The 24,753-nt window shown below is 37.6% G+C and overlaps 1 protein-coding gene across 1 annotated transcript in view; it reads left to right on the top strand.

Annotated features, from left to right (window-relative positions):
* grid2 (glutamate receptor, ionotropic, delta 2) overlaps nt 1–24,753 on the top strand; it is a 495,660-nt gene that overhangs the window by 278,571 nt on the left and 192,336 nt on the right. Inside the window, exon 3 of the mRNA XM_067393754.1 lies at nt 18,817–19,101. Coding sequence (XP_067249855.1) covers nt 18,817–19,101 — 285 coding nt within the window. The remainder of the gene's footprint in view (nt 1–18,816; nt 19,102–24,753) is intronic.

Below are 24,753 nucleotides of genomic sequence, written 5' to 3'. Positions count from 1 at the left end.
CCGAAGAAGAAGCAGCTCGTCATGTACGTTGTCAGAGAAGCTTACAAATAGAAACGGCAGAGAAGTGGCAAATAGGTAGTGACTTTTGTTGCAGTTTGACTGTATGTGTCCCCTGAAACAGAGCGTTTTTTCATTCATATGGAAGTTGAAAGTGCTCGCTATATGTAATATAAGTCTAAGGTGTCCCCTGAATGTGTCTGTGAAGTTTCAGCTCAAAATACCCCATAGATTTTTAACTGCCTATTTTGGGGCATCTTTATAAATGAGCCGATTCAGGGCTACTGGCCCTTTAATTCTCCTGCTCCACGCCCACGGAGCTTGTGCTTGCCTTGAACAGTGCATAAACAAAGTTCACACAGCTAATATAACCCTCAAATGGATCTTTACAAAGTGTTCGGCATGTATGCGGCATGCATGCGTCGGATTATGTGAGTATTGTATACTGTTAAATTGTTTACATTTGATTCTGAATGGATTTGAGGCTGTGTTCCGTGGCTAATGGCTAATGCTACACTGTTGGAGAGATTTTTAAAGAATGAAGTTGTGTTTATGAATTATACAGACTGCAAGTGTTTAAAAATGAAAATAGCGACGCTCTTGTCTCCATGAATACAGTAAGAAACGATGGTAACTTTAACCACATTTAACAGTACATTAGCAACATGTTAACGAAACATTTAGAAAGACAATTTACAAATATCACTAAAAATATCATGTTATCATGGATCATGTCAGTTATTATTGCTCCATCTGCCATTTTTCGCTATTGTTCTTGCTTGCTTACCTAGTTTGTTGATTCAGCTCTGCACATCCAGACGTTCTGCCCTTGTCTAATGCCTTTCATAATGTTGGGAACATGGGTTGGCATATGCAAATATTGGGGGCGTACACCCCGACTGTTACGTAACAGTCGGTGTTATGTTGAGATTCGCCTGTTCTTCGGAGGTCTTTTAAACAAATGAGATTTATACAAGAAGGAGGAAACAATGCTGTTTGAGACTCACTGTATGTCATTTCCAAGTACTGAACTCTTGTTATTTGACTATGCCAAGATAAATTCAATTTTTCATTCGAGGGCATCTTTAAGCTAGGAATTAAGACCCAATTGGAAAAGTTAAAGTGAAAAAATTAAAATTATATAATTTATTACTCACCCTCATGTCCCGTAAGACCTTCGTTCATCTTCGGAACACAAATTAAGATTTTTTTGATAAAATCCGATGGTTCAGTGAGGCCTGCAATCAAAGCAAGATCATTTCCTTGTTCAATGCCCAGAAAGCTGCTAAAGACTTTTAAAACAGTTCATGTGACTACAGTGGTTCAACCTTAATATTATAAAGCGACGAGAATACTTTTTGTGCGCCAAAAACAAAATAATGACTTTATTCAACAATATCTGGTGATGGCCGATTTCAAAACACTGCTTCATGAAGCTTCAAAGCTTTACAAATCTTTTGTTTTGAATCAGTGGTTCGGAGTGTGCCAAAGTCACATGAACTATTGAGATTTCGAAACACTTATGATGTAACAAAGCCTCATTTACTGAAATCATCTGATTTTGGCGCTCCAAACCACTGATTCGAAACAAAAGATTCGTAGAGCTTCAAAGCTTCATAAAGCGGTGTTTTGATATCGCCCATCACTAGATGGTCGTTATTTTGTTTTTTTGGCGCACAAAAAGTATTCTTGTCACTTTATAATATTAAGGTTGAACCACTGTAGTCACATGAACTGTTTTAAATATGTTTTAGTACCTTTCTGGGCATTGAAAAAGGAAATGATCTTGCTGGCAATGCAGGCCTCACTGAACCATCGGATTTCATCAAAAATATTTTAATTTGTGTTCTGAAGATGAATGAAGGTCTTAAGGGTGTGGAACAACATGAGGGTGAGTAATTAATGACTGAATATTCATTTTTGGGTGAACTAACTCTTTAATTGTATGCCCAAAATAATGATAAAAACCTGAGAAAATGATGGCATTTTTTCTTTGAATATACAGTAAAGTTGCATCATGTCAACTGCCTATTTGATAAATCTCAAAGGAGGAGGGATTTGCATATTTTCTTCACATAAAGATGTTAGGGACTAGATCCGTGACATCTGGTGCTTTGCTTTAATTTAGAAATCCCACATTTCTTCCCTTTCTTTGTTTTATATCTCTCCTTCAATCATCGCAGAGGGGCTTTGTTCAGAGACCAGCCCTTAGAGGAGATAAGAGGAGGCAGGTAAATGTAGAGAGTTGCAGGGGAAAGAGAGAGAGCGAGAGCTAAGGAAGATGAATGGAATTAGATGAAAGAGAAGGAGGAGAGGGAGGATGGATGCCGAGGAGATTTCTAATGAGTCACAGGTTGATTCCATCCGTGTTAGCATGTGAAGAATCACTTGTGATGAATGACTCCTTCAGTGCTTCAATTAGGGGGGAGACTTTGCAGATTTGGTCAGTGATATTGGAGAACACACAGCTACATGCTCAAAAAAAATCTCATTTGCTGGTTTAAGAGGAATTTTCAGTCAGTTTTCTGCAGGTTACAATGTTCCACCAGTAGATGGTGGCAAGAATCTGTCTTTATGATTGATCCATTATAACATTTACTAAAACGGTTCGTTCATAAGCATTAGGTGTGTTCAGCTTAATGCAGCACTGAGCAGACCCTTCTGTGTATGACATCAAAATACTGCGAAAGCGATTAGACTGTACTACATTTGCTATGTTGTCATTATCATGTGACCTACCAATTGCTTCACTTCCATTCTCAAACGGGTGTGTCTCATACATCCTGAAAAGTGAAGCTGTGGGCTCTTTGATCGCCCCCTGGAGGCTGGATGCAGTACAGGTCATAAATGTATGTCGAATGCAGTCGAATGAGACTTCAGTGAAAACTTAAACATAAATTCTGCTTCAAATAAAACTTTCTGAAAGATGGTTTTGGTCATTTATGCTAGTTGTTATCACGCTAATATATATTCAATTGTTTGTTTTTGTGATGATTTAGATTTTAGCTAGCGATTTGATGCTATAAAAAGGGGGCGTGTCGTCATGATTCAAAGCTGATTGAAAGCTTGTCTGAGGACTGTCGGAGCTTCGAGGGGAGATTGAAGATGTATAACTAACTATTAATTTTCGACTTTTTTGTTATTTAACTCCAACAAAATGAGTTGTTCAGCAGTAAACTGTACTAACCGACCTACAGGATCTGACGGATCACTGAACCTTTTTCTGTTACATTAAATATGGGCGTTATAAGCTAATTAATAAATGTTATTAGTTAAGATAACACGCCTAACGTTAGCCATGACGGGGAAAAAAGCAGGTGATCTTTTTCTGGCAGTTACTTATTATTTTTATGGGTATAACATAATAATTAGCAGGACAAAACTAATGATAGCCTACTCTAATTACAGCAATCGATCTCCTAACATTAGTTGAACTTGATTTAAAATGGCAGGACCGTTTCTGACGATTTAGAGTTGTTTCTAGTGGCATATTATATTGATTTTATCTACTGAATTTGCTGTTTCAAAAATATTATTGCTCTAGAAACAGAATAGCCTATAATTTTATAGGTAGAATTTTAAATTGTGTATAATTTTTATAGTCTATTTAAAATACATTAATGATGACGCAGTCATCTGGGCGGAAGTTTGATACCGCGACTCCGCCTCCGGGCTCCACTGACGATTCCTTCTGCGCATGCCCAGGCTCCAAACTTTTATTTTTTATTTATTTTTTGACGTATTGTGTAACGTGTCAGCGCCCATTCATCGGCCCATTTTGGCTTCAGTTCAATACAATGGAAGGAAGCGTCGGCGCGTCGTCCATCTTTTTTTACAGTCTATGTTCTCAAACCCTCTCCTGTGCCCTCATGGAACAGTAAAGTGTCCATCGTGTGCACACTTCAGAATTAGTAGTAGTAAGTTATCCAGGTACTTTTTCCTTACTCTTTTACGAGTACTGTGAATTCAGACATACTACTCTTGTCACATTTTTTTCACCCACTATATAGTAGGGAAATAAGCAGTTTTGGATGCAGCCGCTGTCTTTATGCATAAATCATTGAATCAGTCATTTAACCATATCATTTAAAAAGACTAATTCCATGTGACTTTAAGTGTTTACAGAGAGATGACATTTAATTTCCTTTTTTCTGATGTGATATTGTAACAACAAAGAGTCTGACCATTATTTTAAACAGCTATGCATATAAACAGAATATACAGTAGATTCAAAAACTGCTCTCTCCAGTATAAAATCAGACACAAATGAAAACTCATCTGAATTTGATTGGATCAAATTTATGAAATATATTTTATGTACTTGAAAGCTTCTACTATCCCTTTATGTGGAATAAAGGAAAAATCTAATGGAAAAAAAACATTCATGATAGAAATTAGTCGACTTTTCATTCAGTGTGATATTGTTGAAACACTTACGTACCCTTCCTAATTCAGATGAGAACACAATCCTTACTTTTTTTGACTGAGGTTTTAGCGGCTTGCCAGCTTGTCAAACATGGGAGACCAGCTGGTAAACCAGCTGAACACTAACTAGACCAGCCTACACCAGCTCAGGTTGTTATTTTCAGCAGGGTGTACACACAAGAACACCCTAATAGGTAGCAAAATAGAAACCCACTCGGTTTAGCCGCGGGGATTTGGAAGTTCAGAATAGCTTCCCCCAGCTTTTTTCCCACTCCATCCCTCCTTGACTTTTTCTATGGCTGTGGTTGCTTTTCTTATACCCATCTTTTAAAAGCGCAGCGCCAGGTGTGCCTGCAGCACCACATTGATTCAATCCTCTCGTATGCTGGCAAGCTGGCATGCTAACCTGCGCATGCGTCTTCATTACACAAACAGGCATACTGAAACAGATCCCATCAAGGCCGTCCCTTCATCAAACACTTACATCTTGACATTTGGAGACTCTCCCACCTGGGACTGTTTGACTCGTTTTCCCTTACTGCGTAGCACATTTCCAAACAGCTCCTGTGGAGCGCACTGGCAAACATCTGCCGCGCAGGAAGCGTGCTGAGTTTGTAGCAGAGATGGTTATTGGCATTCGTTTCTGTTTTCTTTGTGTGTACAATTATGGTTGTAATACAGCCTGTTAAAAAGAAGCTGATGTTAATTTACTTCGGCTACTATATCTACTGATAACTGATATCTACTATACAGTAGAAGTTCTAAAAATATAATATAATATAATATAATATAATATAATATAATATAATATAATATAATATAATATAATATAATATAATATAATATAATATAATATAATATAATATAATATAATATAATATAATCAACATCGATATATAAACATCGATTCATTTGCTCCAACAAGTTGTTCGTGAGCAGGTAATTGAATCATTCATTAAACCGATTCGTTCAAAACACTGATTCATTCAGGAATGAAACAATGCTCTGTCATGCTCAACGATAGCTTTTTTTGGAACTATTTTCATCAGAGGAGCAAAACTGTATCTACCCACACAGCAGAAGACTCCTAGGCGGATCCGCATTCAAGTCGCCAAACCCGCGTGACTGTCACGTTCGTTTTGGCGCCGCCCAGAGGATCAGCTCCACCTCCGGGCGGTGCCATAAAATTCTACTGTCAATCAGTGGATCCTGAGCGGACCCATGTCGGATCCGTGGACGCGCATGCACCTTTACTGTAACAGTTGTATCAATTTGCAGGTCCCAAACAGACCCGGCGCGGAGGTAAGGTTTTAATCGCGGATGCGGAGTTGATGCAGCATGGAGCCACGGCAGGTTCGCAATCCACCTTCGTTGCGGATCCGTCACTGCGCGCAAGTGGGTCCGTTCGTGGATACGTTCATTTTGCTGTGTGGGTAAATGGTGTCAAAAATATAAGTCACTTAATATCAAGTTCTTTTTTATTGAAATTATGTTTGAAAGCAATATCAGAAATGCATTTGTGCTGTTTTTCAACTCGCGGCCTATTTGTAGATGAGTAAAATGTGTTTAGTAAATGTGACTGAAAATTGAATACAATAGAAACAAAATATTAATGCCACAATTTTAGTATTGATACTAAAAAAAAAACAATTCGTACATCTAAAAGTACATAAAAGTACATACATATGTTTATGTTTTAGTGCTGTCAATTCGTAAATGTTGTACATGTATAGGTTCACTGTGTATGAAAACGTAAGTAAATGTAACGTTACATGTGGTAGAACCACAATTCTTGTGTAAAAATACTTAAGAATACTCATGACATCACGTTACTCTGACATGTATTGCACTTTTCCAGTCAAGTAACGTTAGTCTGAATAAAGTCGGCATGAAATGGAAGTTGGAACTGTTGTTTCGTCCCTGTTGTAACCAGTTTTGGGCAGTAACTAATCACAGTAATGATAATACTTTTTCCAGTAATTAGTAGTGTGACTAATTGCTAATAAGATTTCAGTAATAATATTAGTTACCATCCATAAAACAGCTTGTTACTTTGTTACTTTTGATGCCTCAACCCCTACTGATTTGAAATCCAATTATTCCTAGATTTATTTCCATAATTTTCACGTCTCGCACAGGCAAATGAAGTTTCCAGTGCAGCAGGCTAGCTTAGAATAAGGAAAAGCATTCAGTGGATGGAAATATTGCCACTACATTGATTTTGTCAGGAGAAAAGATTATTTGAACACCGCTGTGTAAGTTGTGGCATTACATTGGCATACATGGCTTGCTCACCCACATCCCTCTGATCCTGATATAAGTAAAGTAATAATATTACTTTTGAAAGGAGTAACTAGTAATGAGTAATAAATTATATTTTTGAGTAATGAGCCCAACACTGATTGTAACGCATATCCAAATGAAACGGCTTACTGAACAAGAAAAAATGTAGGGCGGGACTTGATTTTGTCCATAGGGAATTGATTGGATTGTTGTGGTTTGCTATTGCTGTGATTTCATGTGAGTGACAGGCTGTCCTGCCCTGCCCTCATGCTGAAAAACACATCATTAGAGAAGAGAAGTCTAGGGTTGTCAAAAGTACCGACTTCGGTACCTGTTGGTACTGACATTTTAAAAATGTGACGCTGTTGAGGGGATTCGTAAACACCTCTGATTGGCCTTTGTGTTCACGTGCTTATCAGATATGTCTGTGATTGGCTACAGTGATCAATGCACGGTAGCATTTGAAAGCACACAGAAGTGTTTGAATTTGAAAGCAGGAGCGTTTGAAAGCAAGCGTCTATCAGTGGACTGGTCCGCGATAGACACCTGCTTTCAAACGCTCCCGTGTGTATCTGTGTAAGCGCTCGTTGAAGAGCTTCATTGATGACAATTAACAACGTTTTTACAGCATTGATCATTGAAGCCAATCACAGACAAATCCGATGAGCTGTGAACACAATGGCCAATCAGAGGTGTTTACAAATCTGCTCAACAGCACTCAAAGCATCACAATTTTAAAATGTCATTACAGACTGGAAGTACCGACTTTGGTACTTTTGACAACTCTAGAGAAGACATGTCACTGCAAGAGAGAGAGAGTGATGTGCATGGATAAATCATTTATAATAAATATGGCAATATTCCATTAAGAAAAAAAGAAAGTATTTTGATTTCATGGTGACTTTAAATCGGCCCCTTTCTTAAGGCAGGAACACACCAAGCCGGCGGTCGGCTTCTGGCAGTTTTTGTTCGTCGGCCGACTAAGTTTACTCAGTGTGTTCCGCACCATTGGCTGATGTTGATCCACGTCGCTTTTTTTCAGCCGATTCGAAATGTTGAATCGGCGTCGGAGCTCGTCGGTCCGTTGGGCCATCTGATCATTCTGATTGGCTGTTCAGCTACTGCCACCTGCTGGTTCGGAAAGGCATTTCATCTCACGCAGGCACAGAACTGACGTGCTACTTGGCCATCGGCTGTCTAGCGTTGGTTTGGTGTGTCAGGACAACTTTGGACACAGACGCTGCCAACGTGAGCCAACCCTGCAGTCTGCTTTCATCTCCACTAGTTCGTCGCCATCGGCTTGGTGTGTTCTGGCCTTTACAGTCGACTTGAAGCTAGCATTCTGCCGATCTACCTGTTTCACTCGGATTTATGTTACAATACTGAAGAAAAGATCTGTTGCTATTTCTTTCATCACAACTTTAATGTAACAATTTTTATTTGGAATAACACTCACCAATTAGTCGCTCACAGTAAAACCAAACTAATGTTCGTTTAATAGAGCATGCTGGTGCAAATGGTGCAATATTACACTATAAGGGAGATATCACCAACAAATGCTCAATTCCTTCCAGAAGGTTTCACGGTCTCTGGGTAATTAGAGAACAATGTCCAGCACTTCTATCTCTAATTAAACAACTGATAAGTATATAATTACCAAAGAAGCAATTGAAAACTTCACAATATGAGCTGAAGACAAATCTAAAGATATCTAATATCTGTTTGCTCTAATCCAGCACTGTGCCCAATTCTTTCCGATGATAAGATTGAAACACCTTTCAGTGGCAAGGCTAAGCTAGAGAGAGAGAGAGAGAGAGAGAGAGAGAGAGAGTGGAAGGATGAGTTGCGGATCTTCCACATAAAAATGACAGCAGCAAAAGCCTCCACTATAAAAAGAAAAGCCAGTGCTCTCCTGGGACAAATTTATCTAGAGTGCTCAACAGTGTTAGATTTTCCAGGTAGACAGGGGACTGTGTGTTTGTGTGTTTGTGTCTAAGTGGGGATAGGAAACGTTAAGGACTCCTGAAATAGACCGGTGTGAGAGGCCACAAGCTAAGCACTAAACCAGAGCACTCAGTATTTGAGTGTTGATTTTTTTTTTTTCTTTGTCTTTAGCTTAGCTTCATCTTTCCTGCTTTTGCATGCATTTATAAATCCAAAATTATCTATTTATTTAAACTAGAAGTGAACAAATACACCCACAGGTATGATGAGCAAGTGAGGAGGTGAGCATGTTGGAAGAAAAAAGCAGTGTGAACATGACAGCAGTAGCTGAGATTTACATTAGGTTTCGCTCAAGTTGATCTGGCAGAAGTCAGTGGGTCCTCTGTACTCATGGCGCTGTCGCTCAGCTGGGGTTTGTTTGTCGCAGTTTGGACTTGCTGAGACTTGCACATCCCTATGGTTTTGAGAACTCAGGACTACATGTCAGGTCCAGGAGAAAAAAAAGATTTTGAAGCACTGGTGTTGTAATGAATTGCCTGATGATTTAATTATCAGTTAAATTTGTTAGTTATTGATATCTGTTAAAATCGTCAAAACAATGAATGAGGTCTCATAAGTGTTGGCATGGATTTGTTAACTAGTATAGGGCAAAAAGAAATTTGATACTAATAAAAGTTTAATATCAGCAAATAATGACAAATAAAATGATTCTTGATCATACACTACATCAAAAGTTTGGGGTCGGTATGTTTTATTAATGTTTTTAAAAGAAGTCTCTTATGCTCCAGAAGTCTGCGTTTATTTGATATAAAATACAGTAAAAAAAGTAATATTGTAGAATATTATTCGAATTTAAAATAACTGTTTTCTATTTTAATATATTTAAAAATGTAATTTATTCATCTGATGACAAAGTTGAAATTTCAGCATGGTTACTCCAGTCTTCAGTGTCACATGATCCTTCAGAAAGCATTTTAATATGCAGATTTAGTGCTAAAGAAACATTTCTTTTTATTATCAATGTTGAAAACTGGTGCTGCTTAATATTTTTGTGGACACGATACTTTTTTAGCATTCTTTTTTATTTAAAAAAAAAAAAAAAACAGCATTTATTCTAAATTAAAATGTTTTGTAGCATTATAATGTCTTTACTGTCACTTTTGATCAATTTAATGCATCCTTCCTCAATAAAAGTATTAATTTCATAAAAACAAATCTTATTGAACCAAACCTTTGAACAGAAACATGTTTATCTACATTGCTTTAATGACAAAGTTTAGTTTCCTATTTACATAAAAGCATATTAAAAATAGCTAAATTAAAATATTAAATTGATGGTTGTATTGGAGATTAATTGATTAGAGACACAAACATTACATATTTTGTGTGGTTGTTAAAGGCAAACATTAATGTGTGTGCATCAGTTGTCTGCATGGTACAGTAGGTGCAGAACTGCAATGTGGGAGACGTCAGAGACTGCTTATTTTAAATTAAATGCTGCTAATGAACAGTGTGTCACTTATTTATAATAAACACAATCACAATTATGTTGGGAAAAACACATTGAACAGGAATGATTTATGCTAAATTACACTAATTAACAGTAAACGCCCTGAATGAGTCAACTTCAAAAACACTGTGACAATCAGCACTCTTTAAGTACATTCTTTTTACCCTTAAAAAAAATATATTTTTTAACCAATCCAACATACTGGAGATGTGCAATTAGTATATATATAACAAATACAAATTTAAATTTTGCAGTCAAAAAAAATCTTCATCAGATTCGCAGCTTTGCTTCAAAAAAAATTTGCTGACGCATGGTGCAGCGTCCACATACTTTTTTGTGCGCATATGCAGTGTAATGTCTCCGTGATCAATGAAAAAGCAAGCTCCACAAATGTCTGACAGTGACTCCTTTTTTAATAATTGAAACTCTTTTTGAAGATCCTCTTTAAATGTACACACACGCTTCTATTTGACATTTTGATCTCCTCCGCGGAGTCCGCGCTCTCTATCACTGACACTGACGTCAGATCCCGCCTTCTCTATGGATAGAGAATTGTGATTGGATGGTAATTTTGTTCTTCCAACAAAAGAACCTTTGATACTGCTATTCTTAGGTGACAGAAGACACGCTCTAATGCTCAACAATGAAGAATTTTTTTGAATGAAATATGGGACAAAACATGATTTTTAAATAAGTTTTTTAAATAAGTCATTATTTTACTTCTTTTTAACGTTATTCTTTGAAAATGTCATGGCATTAAACAGTCCCTGGTGTGATCTACTGCAAATATGAATGTTTGTGTTTTAAACTTCTGGCGATGGTTTAATATTCAATACTTAATGGGCCATGTTAAGACTCGGGATCATATGTAATCAAGCAAATAGCTAAATTATAAGACTTCATTTGTAATGATTGATCAATGCTGCCTTTCACTAACATAGTTAGCAATATCTAAGAGGAATGTGGTTCACTGACAGATCATAGTACTAATTCACAGAAGTGCTTTAATAAGTAAGGATTAGCCAGCCTTTCCATTTTCAGCCAGTCCAATCCATAACGGCAGCACAAAACGCTCTACCTCATTAAACAAGATCTTATTAACTGGAGCTTGGCTTATTCAGCTTAAAACTTGTGTATTTAATCAATTAAGTTGCATGCGTTAAGTTAATCATCATAATTCCACACATTTTGTGGGATCAAATGTCAAGGTTTCATTATGGTGCATTTTTAACACGATTGGCAGTTCCTTTTTACTTGCAGAGTTTAAATGAACTGTTTTAAAAGAAGCATGTTTTCAATTAAATTACTTTAAACTGCCTTAAGCTGTTATTACTCGAGTGCTGATTATAAACACAGTAGTAGTTTAGTAGTTGAATCTGTTCAAGGAAAATCTTTTAGACCTCTTTATTTATTTTTATTTTATTTTATTTATTTATTTGCTTTTTTAAATATTAGGAGGCTTTTGATACAGTTTGACTCCTGGATGATTCACTTATCACTTTCATTCTTTTGACATTTAGCATAAATGCTTTTTTCTGTCACTCAAACAGTGAAGTTTGTGTTGAGGCCTTACCGTGCGTTCACACCGCCGCCGGCGAGAGCGTCAACAGTCGCCTTGGCCGCCCTGCCAACAACGCTGTACTGTTCGTTCAAACCGCCGTCGGCGGGAGGGTCAAAGTAAATGACAAGTTGCGTCAACCTATCGGAAGCCTCTCAAGTGAGGACATCTACATTCCGATTGGTTGCCGCCGAACCGCGTCATGGCTCATTACCATAAAGTTAACCTGATTTCAACTCTCCTCGCCGCTCTCACCGTCCAAGACGTGCCGCGCCGCTCTCGCCGGAGCTCGCCGCCGGGCTCTCATTGAAAATTAATGACTTCCTGTCATTTTGACGCTCTCACCGCCGGCGTTGTGAACACACAGTTAAAGGTCCACCCAAAATGAAAATTCTGCCAACATTTAGTCACCCTCATATTGTTTCAAACCTGTATGACTGACTTGCTTCTGTGTAACACAAATGAAGATATTTTGAAGAATGTTGGTAATCAAACGGTTTCGGTTTCCTTTGACATATAATACAATGGAAGTCAATGGGAACTGAAACTGTTTGGCTATCAACATTCAACATTCCTCAAAATATCTTGAAATGCCAATACTTGATTTTTTGGGTGGACTATCCCTTTAAATAAAGTAGCTTTTTTTTAGAGCTTTCAAAAAAATACTTTTAAATATTCAACATTTACACAAAGATTGCTTTGATATCAAATTTGCCCATCATCAAAGCTTCAAAAACCTCTTCAACTCAACAGGCTGAACAAGTCCCATATTTTGATCAAAAAACAAAATCCCTTGGGTCTGTTTACAACGTTCACTCAATACAGTATGGAGTGAAATAAAACAGCTTAGTTTGCACATGGCTTCCATTTCCAACCCTAGCTCATTAGAAGAATGAGCCAGTGGCAACGTCAGCAAAAGTATATTCTATTGCTACCTAACCGATAGTGTTAACAAAAGCATGAGATAAAAATGCATTTTTTGTTAGCTTCTCGCATTTTAGTTTAGTTAGCTTTAAGCAGTCTTTTAAACACTTTTATCAAGTGTAGTGATTCGTGTTTCTGGACTCCTACCCGAGCTTTCTGCTTCACAAATGCAACACTGTGCCAGATGAGCTACCAAGCAAGTTTACATCAGAAAACCCATACTTATGAAGCTGTTTATATGATGCAAACATCAAAATGTATTAGCTTACAAATCTCACATTATGGTAAAAGGAAAAAAATAAGTCGTTATTAATCAGTAATTTGCAATGTAATCATAATTAATGTGTAAAGGAATTAAAGTTGTTGGTGTTTCACTGCCTCTAGTGATCATTTCAGCTGGAGACTGCTGTGAATTGTATGTAGGTACGTTTTTGCAAAAATATAGGTAGAGGCACATTTTTCCAATGAGCCTGGGTTGTCCATTTCATTTTACATTTTGCTTTTTCAGCACTATTGTTTACATCTTCCCTTTTTTTCCCCCATTGTGGCCCTGGTTGACACTTCCATTTTTTTTTTTTATTTTTTTTTTTGCCAGAGGTAGCAAATTACACTGCTCCATGGCCAACTTCAACATACTGCATTTTACCTTCCCCAACTTCAGTTACGCTAAATAAAATGAGTCAAGTGAGATGAATGTTCATGTCTGACATCAGCTTTACTGCACATCCGGGAGCCACAAACTGAACAAGGGCAAAAAGGGTGAGTTTATTCGTAGGAGGGACTTTCAGTTCTTTGGGAATTAACTTATGCTTCATTTTAAAATGTTCTGCAGTAGGTTGTGACATGTAATTAGATTTTTAGTCTTTGCAGCAACTCAATCAAAACAGTCAAGCACTAAGGCATTTCTGCAGTGAAAAAAATGAAGAAACCAATCAGAGCTCTTAAAGCAGCATCAGTGCTGATGAGCATCTTTTTATCCAAACCCTGTGAGTAAGTGCTGATGAATGGAATGTTTATCAAATTAAAATTTCAAAACTATGTATTTATACTGAAGAACGCTGGTTTCCTCATATGTTTTTCCATAAACACCCCATAGCCTGTGTGATGGAGTCCTAAATGTTTTTTGTCTGACAGTATTCAGATGGGAGTCTCTAAAAGTGCTGAATTGTTAATGAAGCTCTAAGTGGAGAGGAAATAATCATATTTGCTCATTTGTAATTAAAGCCATTGGTAAAGACATATTGATCACCACCACCTTTGGCTGCCAGCCTGTGATTACGCTAGGGATTGAGCCATAAAATGTTTCTTCAAGATGGCAAGCCACATGGTTACTTGAGTGAACAAAAAGGAACTCGATAGTTGTAGAAATTCCATATATTTGCAGAACTAGAGAGCTTGTTCTTAATTTTATTTGGGGATATGTCACAATACTCAGTTAAACTATCTACAACCTATGTACTTTTTCTTTTCTTTTTTTTTTTAGTGCTGTTAGCTTTATTAGGGTGTTAACAGTGTGCTGTGCTTTAGCTGTTAGGCAGTTAAATGATTAAAACCTCTCAGAAAAGTTGGATCTTTCAGTTAATCTCCTTTACCTGTTGTAGAAACGTGATTGAAACCAGCCTGAGCTGCTTTGCTGCTCTTAGCTGGTTTAATATGGTCTTTTAGAATGGTCAAGCTGCTCTTAATGGGATGGCTCACCCAAAAATGAAAATTCTGTGGGCGGTGGGGTATCGATATTGTGAAGAATGTTAGTAATAACCAAACAGTTTTGGTTACCATTGACTTTCATTATATGGACAAAAAAAAAAGAAAAAATACAGAGACATTTCTCAAAATGGTTATAGAATTTTATTTTGTTTTTTTGGTGTACTGTGGACCTTTTAAGCTGGTCTTGCTGGTGTTTAGCTGGTTTAGCTGAGCAGGGAACTGGTTTCCCTGCATGACCAATTGAAAAACAGGATACAGGACATGGAAGTTCAACATTCTTATTTCTAAATCTAATATAATGTAATATAACCAAAGACATTGGTTAATAAATTGAGATTATATACATAAAGTATTTTTTTGTAATTCAATATAGTTAATTATTACAGGTTTGCGTAAATATCTAAGATTGCATTTCACAGTTTTTTTTTTTTTATTTATTTTGAGGAACAAATGCATGTTCACATTTAGCATTATGGGCACACAACACCTCTGCACTTTGTTTCTCTTACAGTAACATGGGGACAGGAGAGCTGTCAGTCAATAAATGTGAAAAGTAACTTGTGTTACTTATTTGAAAAAGTAACTTAGATATTTTGTTGTAAGAATGATAAAAACATTGACAGCCAATTAGAATCCACCCGACTTTAAAGAGCTCAAGCATTTAAAGCAGCAGACGAAAAAACTGCAGTGCTTATAATTAACAGAATGTTATCGTTCATTAGTGTTGATGCTTATGGTTATTTTTATGGTTATACTCTTGTTGTGTACAGGCCTTATAACCAGCAAACCATCTCGAAAATATAACATTTGCCAAAATGTGTTCGATAAAACGTTCGATATTTTTTATTCTTCGCAAATTCGTATTACAGTAGCAAATCTTATGCTGCGTTCACACCGAACGCGTCTGGGGCGTCTGAGGCGTCTGATTTACATGTTAAGTCAATGTAAAAGCGTGAATGGCGCGGCGCGAATTGAGCGTCTGACGCCCAAACGCCCGAGTTGAAAAATCTGAACTTTGGCGTAAATTTGCGGCACGTTAACCAATCAGGGACTCTGCTTTGGTAGTAACGTGTTTATGATGTGATCAGTGGTGGCAGTGTTGCCAGACGTACGATAATTATCGTATTTGTACGATAATTTTGACCTCTGTACGATGTACGATCAATAATGAAAAAAATCCCATAATGTACGATAATTTCAGTATTTTGTGACACTTCAAATGATGGTCGTTATAATCGGTTCATTGATCTAGCTGTGTGGATCCTCTACATCATGCAACGTCAACTGGCGGCCCGCGGGCCAAATCCGGCCCGCCAGAGATTTCCATCCGGCCCCCAGAATAATACTGAAATCAGGAATAGCCTTGTAAGAGGAAAAAGTTTAGGGCTGGTCCGAATACCATTTTTTGATGAACATCGACTATTCGAAGCTTCGGAGAGAGGGGTTGAACATATTTTTCTCTCTAATAAAGGCAGGAATCTGTGTCTGTATGTCCGTTTGCATTTATATTATTTCGAGAACCGTTCATCCAATCGACTTCACAAGGGAGTGCAGTGTCGCATTTGGTGCAATATAGATGGACACGCGAGACGCGACACATTCAGAATTAATAAACTTTTAGTAAACTACAGAACAGCGCGAGCGGGAAGCGGCGCACCTCACGCGGGCAGGGCTTATGCTCCGAGAACGGACACTGCACTAGTGATATAAAACGCACACACACAGGTCTGTTAAATTAAGCAATACTTTTAAGGTAGTCTAATATTTTTCTGACTAACAAATTACTGACACAGTAAGGGTAGATTTAAATAAAGAAAAACGAAATTTAAATAAAGAAAAAACGAAATTTAAATAAAGAAAAAACGAAATTTAAATAAAGAAAAATGAAATTAAGTTAAATTAAAAACAAGATTAATTTAGATTGATAATAACGGGTAAAAATGCTAATACATTTTGTTTCTATTATTCTATTTTCCACAATGTCAAAGCAACAAAACACAAGCTCAGAGCCAGAGAACACTCCCGTTGCTGGAACCATAGGGCTGGAACACGCGTCGGTTCTATTTCTAGCATGCACGCGTTTTCTGCGTAGCTCGAGCGCGCCTGAGACGCGTGTCTCAGTGTGCAAACTCCAACCTGTTAAATATGGGAGCCGAAATAAAAACGGACACGCCACGCAGCCAGTGTGTCGCCGGCCTTATTCAAGGGGGAATGAGAACCGTTTTTTTATTTTTAAATCTAACGGAAAAAAAAGCCTTCTGAAAAGTAGCTTGTGCCATAGCCTGCCTTCAGTCAAGAATGACGATAAACGCGTTGCTCTCATTGAACATCTTTTATTGTTTCACGTGCTCATTTTTTCACAAATGTCAAAATTTTCCTTGCCTGGGATTTGCGCACAATTGCGTGACAGTGATGTACAGCTTGACAGCCTCACGAATATGAAGCCTAAAATATTGCTATCGCCCCCTGGTGGCTTGCTGCAGTACAGGTAATATGTAAAAAATAACATAAATTTGGAATTAGAATTAGTATATCAAATAATAACATATTAGGATACAATTCGAATTTTATTTTATATTACGAGTATCTGGCCCTTACAGTGTCTGCAGAGAAAAATTCTGGCCCTTGGACAAATATAGTTGATAACCCCTGCTCTACATCATGGTTGTAAGGAGAACGTGAACTTTGTTAGGCATGTCTTCCATCTCATCTCATGTACGTCTTCTCGGCCAATAATCGTGGAGAATGACTCTCTCTCAGGAGCACAAGTTAACGTTCTTGCCGCTGCGCTTAGGTCAGCTGTTTCTCACTAAGGTACGCCTAATTATTTATGTATTGTGGTAATTTGCAGGTCATGTCAAAAAGTTGTTGGTCTATAGATAAATAGCTGTATTCTGTACGTTTGACTCGTCATGTACCTTTATTTATTTATACAGCGCTTTTTACAATGCAGATTGTGTCAAAGTATAGCTTTACAGAGATAGAGGGAACATAATTTTGGTTGTAGAGCAGCTAAAATAGTGTGATTGTCCAGCTTAAGTTAGTTCAGTATTAATTCTTTCCGTTATAAAAATCATTAGTTATTAATTTAGTTCATTTACCTATACTAAAAAGTCATGTACGATAATTTTCTTCCAAACACGATAATTTTGAGCTTCTGGTACGATAATTGGACATTTCCAATCTGGCAACACTGAGTGGTGGAGACCAGAGCAAAGATGTCGCTGTGTGTGGCCAACCTGAGCTCTGTGATGTGTCATTATATTTTTATCAAGACATGAATAAAAAGGACCTTGCCTGGAAGAGAATAAGCGAAGAAATCGGACAATCTGGTTAGTTGTAAAACTTTTGCATGATTTTAGCCGTTGATACTAGCCCACCTTCTAGCTTGCAAAAGTCGGCCGGCATAACCGAGTTAAATTGCCGCTACAGGTTTCCAACTGACGAGATTATGTGTTTATTCAGAGGATCTGTGCAGAAAGAGATGAAAGCCCCTCTCATGACGCGAATTCGCGTCTGAACACACTTTGTTTAGACGCGCGAATTGAGCGAATTTTACGCGTTCGGTGTGAACGCAGCATTTAACCACTCCATTGAGATCGGCAATCAACTGTCAGGTCTGTTACCAAGCAACCAAAGATGCGCAAACTGCTTCTGAGGTAAACCTAAAATCAAATTGGAGAAACAACGATGCGCTTTTAATTCCAATGCGGCAGAGACTCAAAGATCCGTTGAAAAGGGGCGGGCGAGAGCCGTGAGAGAATGGCGCAAGACCGATGAAACGCGTAGCTGATGCTTATTATCACTCGTGCCACCGGCCTCGCGCCATTCTCTCATGGCTCTCACGCGCCCTGCTCGTCACAGTTAAAGCCTGTTTTATTCAGCAAGTTTTCACCTTCGCTCACTCACGAAGATATGGAAATATTTTATCATTAAAGCACAGCACATCCTCTGGGTCCTCCAAAAGTACTTTGATTTTTACCATTGAATTTAAAATAGGTTTGAAGTTAGGACACCAGTGGGGTTGTCCTAAAGTTAAGACAGCTTTTAGGATTTTTTTGTCAAGTTAGGATGCTTCTGTAATACTCATTTTCCATGGTTGTCGATTGTCTTAATAACTGAGGGGATTATGATCAGAGGAAAGTTGTTTAAAATAAAAATGTTTAAAGGTAATATATTTTTCTCCTGGTCCTTATTTTAAATGGGTCATAAAAAATATCAATAATTATCGATATCGATCGATGTGAAACACTGATATCGTGATACAGTTTTCAGCCATATCGTCCAACCCTAATTTGCCACGCATCTAATCTCACTGTACCATTTTATACTGTTTATCAGAGACTGTTAAACCAAATATTTGTACTGTCATATGATTTTGTTATAATATGGAAAGCTAATTCAAATGAATGGAAGATTAAGTCAGTCATTATAAACCTTCTGTCTTCTCTCTTTCTGTCGCCCACAGCTTGTGAGTTGATGAACAGAGGTATTCTCGCTCTCGTCAGCTCTATCGGCTGTATGTCCGCGGGGTCGCTGCAGTCTTTAGCTGACGCAATGCACATCCCTCACCTCTTCATCCAGAGGGCGCCCGCGGGCACTCCTCGCTCTAGCTGCCCACCCACCAGTCGCGCCCAGCCAGACGACTACACTCTCTTCGTACGACCTCCTGTCTACCTAAATGACGTCATCTTCCAAGTGGTGATGGAGTACACCTGGCAGAAGTTCATTATCTTCTATGACACCGACTATGGTGAGTAGTTTCTCTTTACTGATGGCAGTAGTAAACGGCCGTAAGGAGCTCCCTCAGAGTGTGTCCAATCAGTGACCCCACATTAACACCCCCTTATTACCACCACAGAGAGGAAATTATACAGCATTATTACCTCCTTCGCTTATGTGATTAAGGCATTTTGCCTGTATGTGTTTAAGAGGAAAGGGCATGAAATGAGAGAAGAGCATTCATGGATTAACCACAGAGGTGACTGGGCCGTTGCCCACAGGCCTTTCAGTCCAAGAGGCCTCAAGCTGTTATTCTTTTTTTTTTTTTTTTTTGAGCATATACCTTCCCTTGAGCCTTTACCCATTGCATTTTGGTCTTGCAATGCATTTTACTGACCGAACAAACTGGGTAAAGTTAACATGTTTCATGATATGGTAGGTTTTGACAGGAGCAGAGTAGACAAGAGTGGGAATTTGCCTGCTGTTAGTCAGGCAGTTGCCCAGCCACCAGATAAGAGCAATTTTCATTGATCGAGGGGCACTGAATATTTTCCACAATCATAAAGCTAATTACCCACGCCAGCCAGGGAAAGATTGATGGGAGGTAAAACAAAGCATGTTTTAAGATGGATGTTTTAGTCATAACTACAGTACATTCTACCAATAAGAAAGAATAATAATATATTAAGAATTGTATTTGTTGCATTTAAATGGTCATACAATGAGAAAGTTGTTTCTGACCATTTGGTGTATATGTTGGTGTTAGAAAAGTTATAGAAAATAGAAAAACACTAAATGTGTGAAAAGAATTTAATGGACAATAAAAGAAAAACATAAGATGATAATAATATAAATTAACCCTTCGCAAAGATCCACCCCCCTTAGTTACTCCCTTAGTTGCTATGTCCGACAAGCCATGGCAATCTCATGCCAAAATTCATGGTCTCATGCAGTTAAAAATACATTGTGAACCTAAAGCACACTGACAACGCACCGACAGACAAGACAGAGGTGATTACTTTTGGTATGAAACGTAACCAAAAGTAACCAACTCTGGTCTTAGCTTTCAATTTTATTTTATTTTTTTAAAAGAAATTCAAACAATAAATACCGTTTTGTGCCTCTTTAATGTGTCGAACAGATCGGTGTTGCGCTTCAGTTCAAGCAACACATAAACCAATCATCTCGTCCTAGTTTTTGCATGAAATAAATGTGAATGAACATCAGAGGGTATGTTGTTTCAACAACAGAAAGACGTCAGTACACACCATTTTTCAAGGATTTGGTGTTACGATTGATCAGATCGCCTGTCAGTCAAACTCCCGTCAAAGGGTGAATTGACTAACGCTCTACAACTCTGAATCATACACAAATAGTGCTTTGAATGGGCGACCCACTGATTTTATTCTAATTATGAATGATGATAGCATGTTGCTAGGGCTGTCACGGTAAAACAAATTTCACTACATGATTATCGTGGTCAAAAGAATTCATTTTACTCGGTGGCTATTTTTTAAACGCCTCTCGGGCATGCAAGTGCAGCTCTTATCTCTTTGAATGGGGAAACATTGAATTCTCCAAAGCTGTTCACTAAGCTTTCGATTACATTTTATATTTGAAATCACCAATGAAATCTGACAACAACTGTCTCATAATTTTGGTTTCTAAATGCTCGGATCATGACAAAAAACTGCAATTTTCAGACTTTCAGTCTTAAGCATGTGTCTCTATAGGAAGTGCACATCTGACTGTTGCTATAGCAACTTGAGCTTCTAACGGCAGCTGCAGTGACGCAATGACTTTACCAATAGCTGATTGGCTCTTATTTAAAAGGCAGGACTTGCCATATTGCACGTTGCACTTTCTCCCATTTATAATAATAGGAGTGTACTGTCTTTCTATAAATAAAGTATTTGTTCATAACAATATTATTGTGTTACCTATGGACATGTTTTAAAAATGCTGTCATTTAAATTCTTCTATTGCTTTGTTTATTTTGAATGAATCACACTCAAAATATGAGTGTAGGTAGACAGAGAGAGAGTTTATAAGCATAACTGTACAAAAGCGTACAAAAAAAAACAAAAAAAACTGATCAGCACTTCCTGTAGTCTGGGATGTCTACCACTGTCTTTTTTATGGAATACAAAAAGTCCCCACACTGGCGAGCTCACGTTTTTCAGGTGCGGGTAGAGTGTCTTACTTTCATTTAGTTCTTCTTCATCACAAAAGTTTAGGCTATTATTTGCACGCATGCCAATTTATACTATCAAATGATTTTACTAACATGCTGATATTGTCTTTACTATGTGCACACACCTGAAGCGTAGGCACAGAAAGCAGGCGGTCACACAGCACTGAACTAAGCTGTCTTTCATGTCTTATTGCAGTTAAACTGTCAAATACATTCAAGGTTTACATAAACATGGTCGGTTAAAACTTAAGTGAATGCAGACAGTTGGGTCAAAATCGGATGTGTGAGTATATTGGATCCATGCATGAGGATTTAAAGTGGCAGTAGCCTAATATACCTGCAAATTTTTTTTTCACTGTGATTGTCATAATGCATCCCGAGGTTGACTTCTATGTGAATAATACAAGCATTGCTAAAACAAAGTATCTTAGCAGGCAGCGTAATTAAAATGTTTGTGTTCTGGAACATATGATGCCTTAAAATGTCTGCGTAGGCTGTTCAGTGCTCACTATGTTTGGAACAGAGCATTTGTGTTTGTGAGTGGGTTAAAGAGAGAGAGGGAGCGAGATATAAGTTGAAGAAATAGAGTGTAGTTGTGTGTGAAAAGAACTTCATGGTTGATGGTCCCTCTGGAGGGCATGCTCTGCTGCAGCAAGTTAAGGTGCGGATGAATAAGTACCTGTCCCTGAAGACAAACGGAAATGATTTCAGCCATGTCCAGAGGACCATGTGCCCTGGGCAGCAATATAGTAATGACGACTTAGAGATCCTCTCCTCTCCTCCCCACCTTAAGTGTGTGGAGAGCTTGACCAGTGACTCTGAACATAGACTCCTTGGACATTTGATTAGCTGGCCTCTGAGTAAGAGATCTTTCAGAGAACAAAGTGTTCCTAAATTGCTTTGGCTTTTTAAGATGACTTGGACAATAGAATGTTCATTGATAAATTGATTGTGCCTCCTTGGTGTCCCCTATTTTTCAGGACTAGTGGTGCTGGCAGAAGCCTCAAACAATAGAAAACAATCAATTTGTGTTTGTAGTCTGAGGTTCCCCTCTATGTTTAAATCTATGTCTAAAATTATAATAGTACAAACAGTGCAAACAGACACCGTAGATTGACACTAAACCCTTTAGAACTGTCAAAAGATGTATAATTTGTAAACATTTTTAATATTTTTAGACAAAAGTCTATATAGTAAATGTAAAAAAAGGTAAATAAAGTGACGTCAAGGCTGTTGGCTCAGTGCGCCTCAAGAGGCTATGTATCTGCCATAACTGAAGTTGTTCTAGGTGACGTCAAGTATTTTGAAATAAATTGAAGTTTTTTGAGCTAAGAGGATTTTGACTACAACTTCACAAATAATGATTTCATTTACAATTAATTTGGGAGGTCTTTTTTATTGCTAAATATATAATATACTACCATTTACATGTTTGGGGTCACCATGTTTCTATTTCAAATAATTGCTGTTCATTTAAACTGTCTCTGATAGAATCTTCTAAAGACACTATTGTGTTTTCCACACAAAATTAAACAGAACAATTATTTTCACAGATAATAATGAGAAAGATGTATTGAATATCAAATCAGCATATTCAACTTTATTTTGAAGGATTATGTGACACTAAATACTGGAGTAATGGGTGCTGAAAATTAAGCTTTGCCATCACAGGAATACATAACATTTTAATAAAGTATTATAATAGAAGAAAGCAGTCATTTTAAATTGATATAATATTTTACAATTATGTTGTTACTGTGGTTTTGATCACATATTTGCAGACTCGGTGAGCATATTTCAAACAAAAACAAACAAAAACTAGCCCAAAATGTGTGTGTGTGTGTGTGTGTGTGTGTGTGTGTGTGTGTGTGTGTGTGTGTGTGTGTGTGTGTGTGTGTGTGTGTGTGTGTGTATATATATATATATATATATATATATATATATATATATATATATATATATACATGTAAAATTATACAATTTAAAAATTGAAATTGAATCAAAATTATATTTCATTTCCTTATATTAACCTTTTGTTAAAGCAGGTGCATGGCAGTCCTGGTTCTGATCCTGGATGCTGATTGGTCAATCCTTGTAACTTTCAAAGGATCTGTTTTGATTGCATTTTTCTGCTATCCGTAGTTCTGTACAATCACACATCACATCCTAGTAGGTATTTTAAAATGCATACTTCTCTCTCTTAACTGAACTGTGATGTAGATCCCCTGGTTTGCTTATCTGCAGGTGCACAGCTGAAGACAAGTAAATGTATGGAGAGAAAAGAAAAGCCATTGTTAATAGCTAAGATACAAGTAGTGATTAAGCTTGTAGAAAATGTAAATGATTCATATACATGTATAATATGACGTGTGCAGTTTCCTTGACGTGCACGATGTCTAAAAGTTAAAAGTTCTAATTCCTCTTTGAATGTAGATTATACAGATTGGTAATAAAGACAAGTGTTCAACATAATGTGTTGTCTCACTGCTTAAGGTGAAGTCAGTGACCTCTAATACGATCACCACCTTCGATAAATTCAGTTTGAATAGCCGTGGTGTAGCACTTATAATATTAGAATAACCTGTCCAGCAATTTGCCAGACCAGGATAAGGTTAATTTAATGTGCAGCAAGTCCAAATGAGATGATTTCATGGTTAACAGACAAGTGGATGAAAAAGATAAAGGAAATTGAGTCCCTCTTTTAATAAGATAATTAATAACGATCTAGGCCAATGACCCTATTATCCACTCGTGATAACCAGTCGCCCTCTGTATTGTAGGGTAGGTCAGGAGTGAGAATATATTTAATTGTACATTTTCTCTTTTCCTTATTCTACGTTGTTAGATGTCATCACATTTTCCTGAATATAGTTTTCAAAATATACAGCATAGAAATTCATGTCAGTGTAAGCTGGTCTTTGCATCAAGGACATCCTCTGTCTCTATCTCTCTATGTCTCTGTCTGCCTGTTTCTCTCTTAGCAAGATGAACTGTGACATGAAGATTTGTTTTTAGCCCCTATTGTCGTTCACTAGTGTCGTAAAGCCTAGTGGAAACATTAAACACAGTAGAGAGGATGCAGCTAGTGGGAGATTCACAGTGTGAGAGCTCACTCAATCAGCACTCAGCTGCGGGCCTCAGATCCGGTCCTTTGGATTCTGCTCACAGTTCCTACCAGGCCACATATGACTGTGTCACTCAGAGCATCTATCTAGCTCTGGAATTTGATTTAAAAAAAAAAAAAACTCCCATTGGCCAAAAATAGTGCCAGTTCCCTCTAATCAGTAATCAGTAGTCTGAACCAGAAACTGGCATGTATTGACTCATGTCAAGCTTTTGAGTGACTTAAGTCTCAGGCAGGGGTGGACGTAAGCTAATCAAGCCCAGCAACATTGATTTCTCTTTTAGATATACGGAGGTAGAAGTAAACTGAAAACTTAGTTTGGGATTTTTTTTTTTTTTTTTTAAACTAGAAACTTTGGTTTAAAA

The sequence above is a fragment of the Chanodichthys erythropterus genome, chromosome 9, assembly GCF_024489055.1.
Source record: "Chanodichthys erythropterus isolate Z2021 chromosome 9, ASM2448905v1, whole genome shotgun sequence".
Taxonomy (NCBI): Eukaryota; Metazoa; Chordata; class Actinopteri; order Cypriniformes; family Xenocyprididae; genus Chanodichthys; species Chanodichthys erythropterus.
Note: the sequence above shows the minus strand (reverse complement) of the source record. Positions and strands in the feature narration are given on the sequence as shown.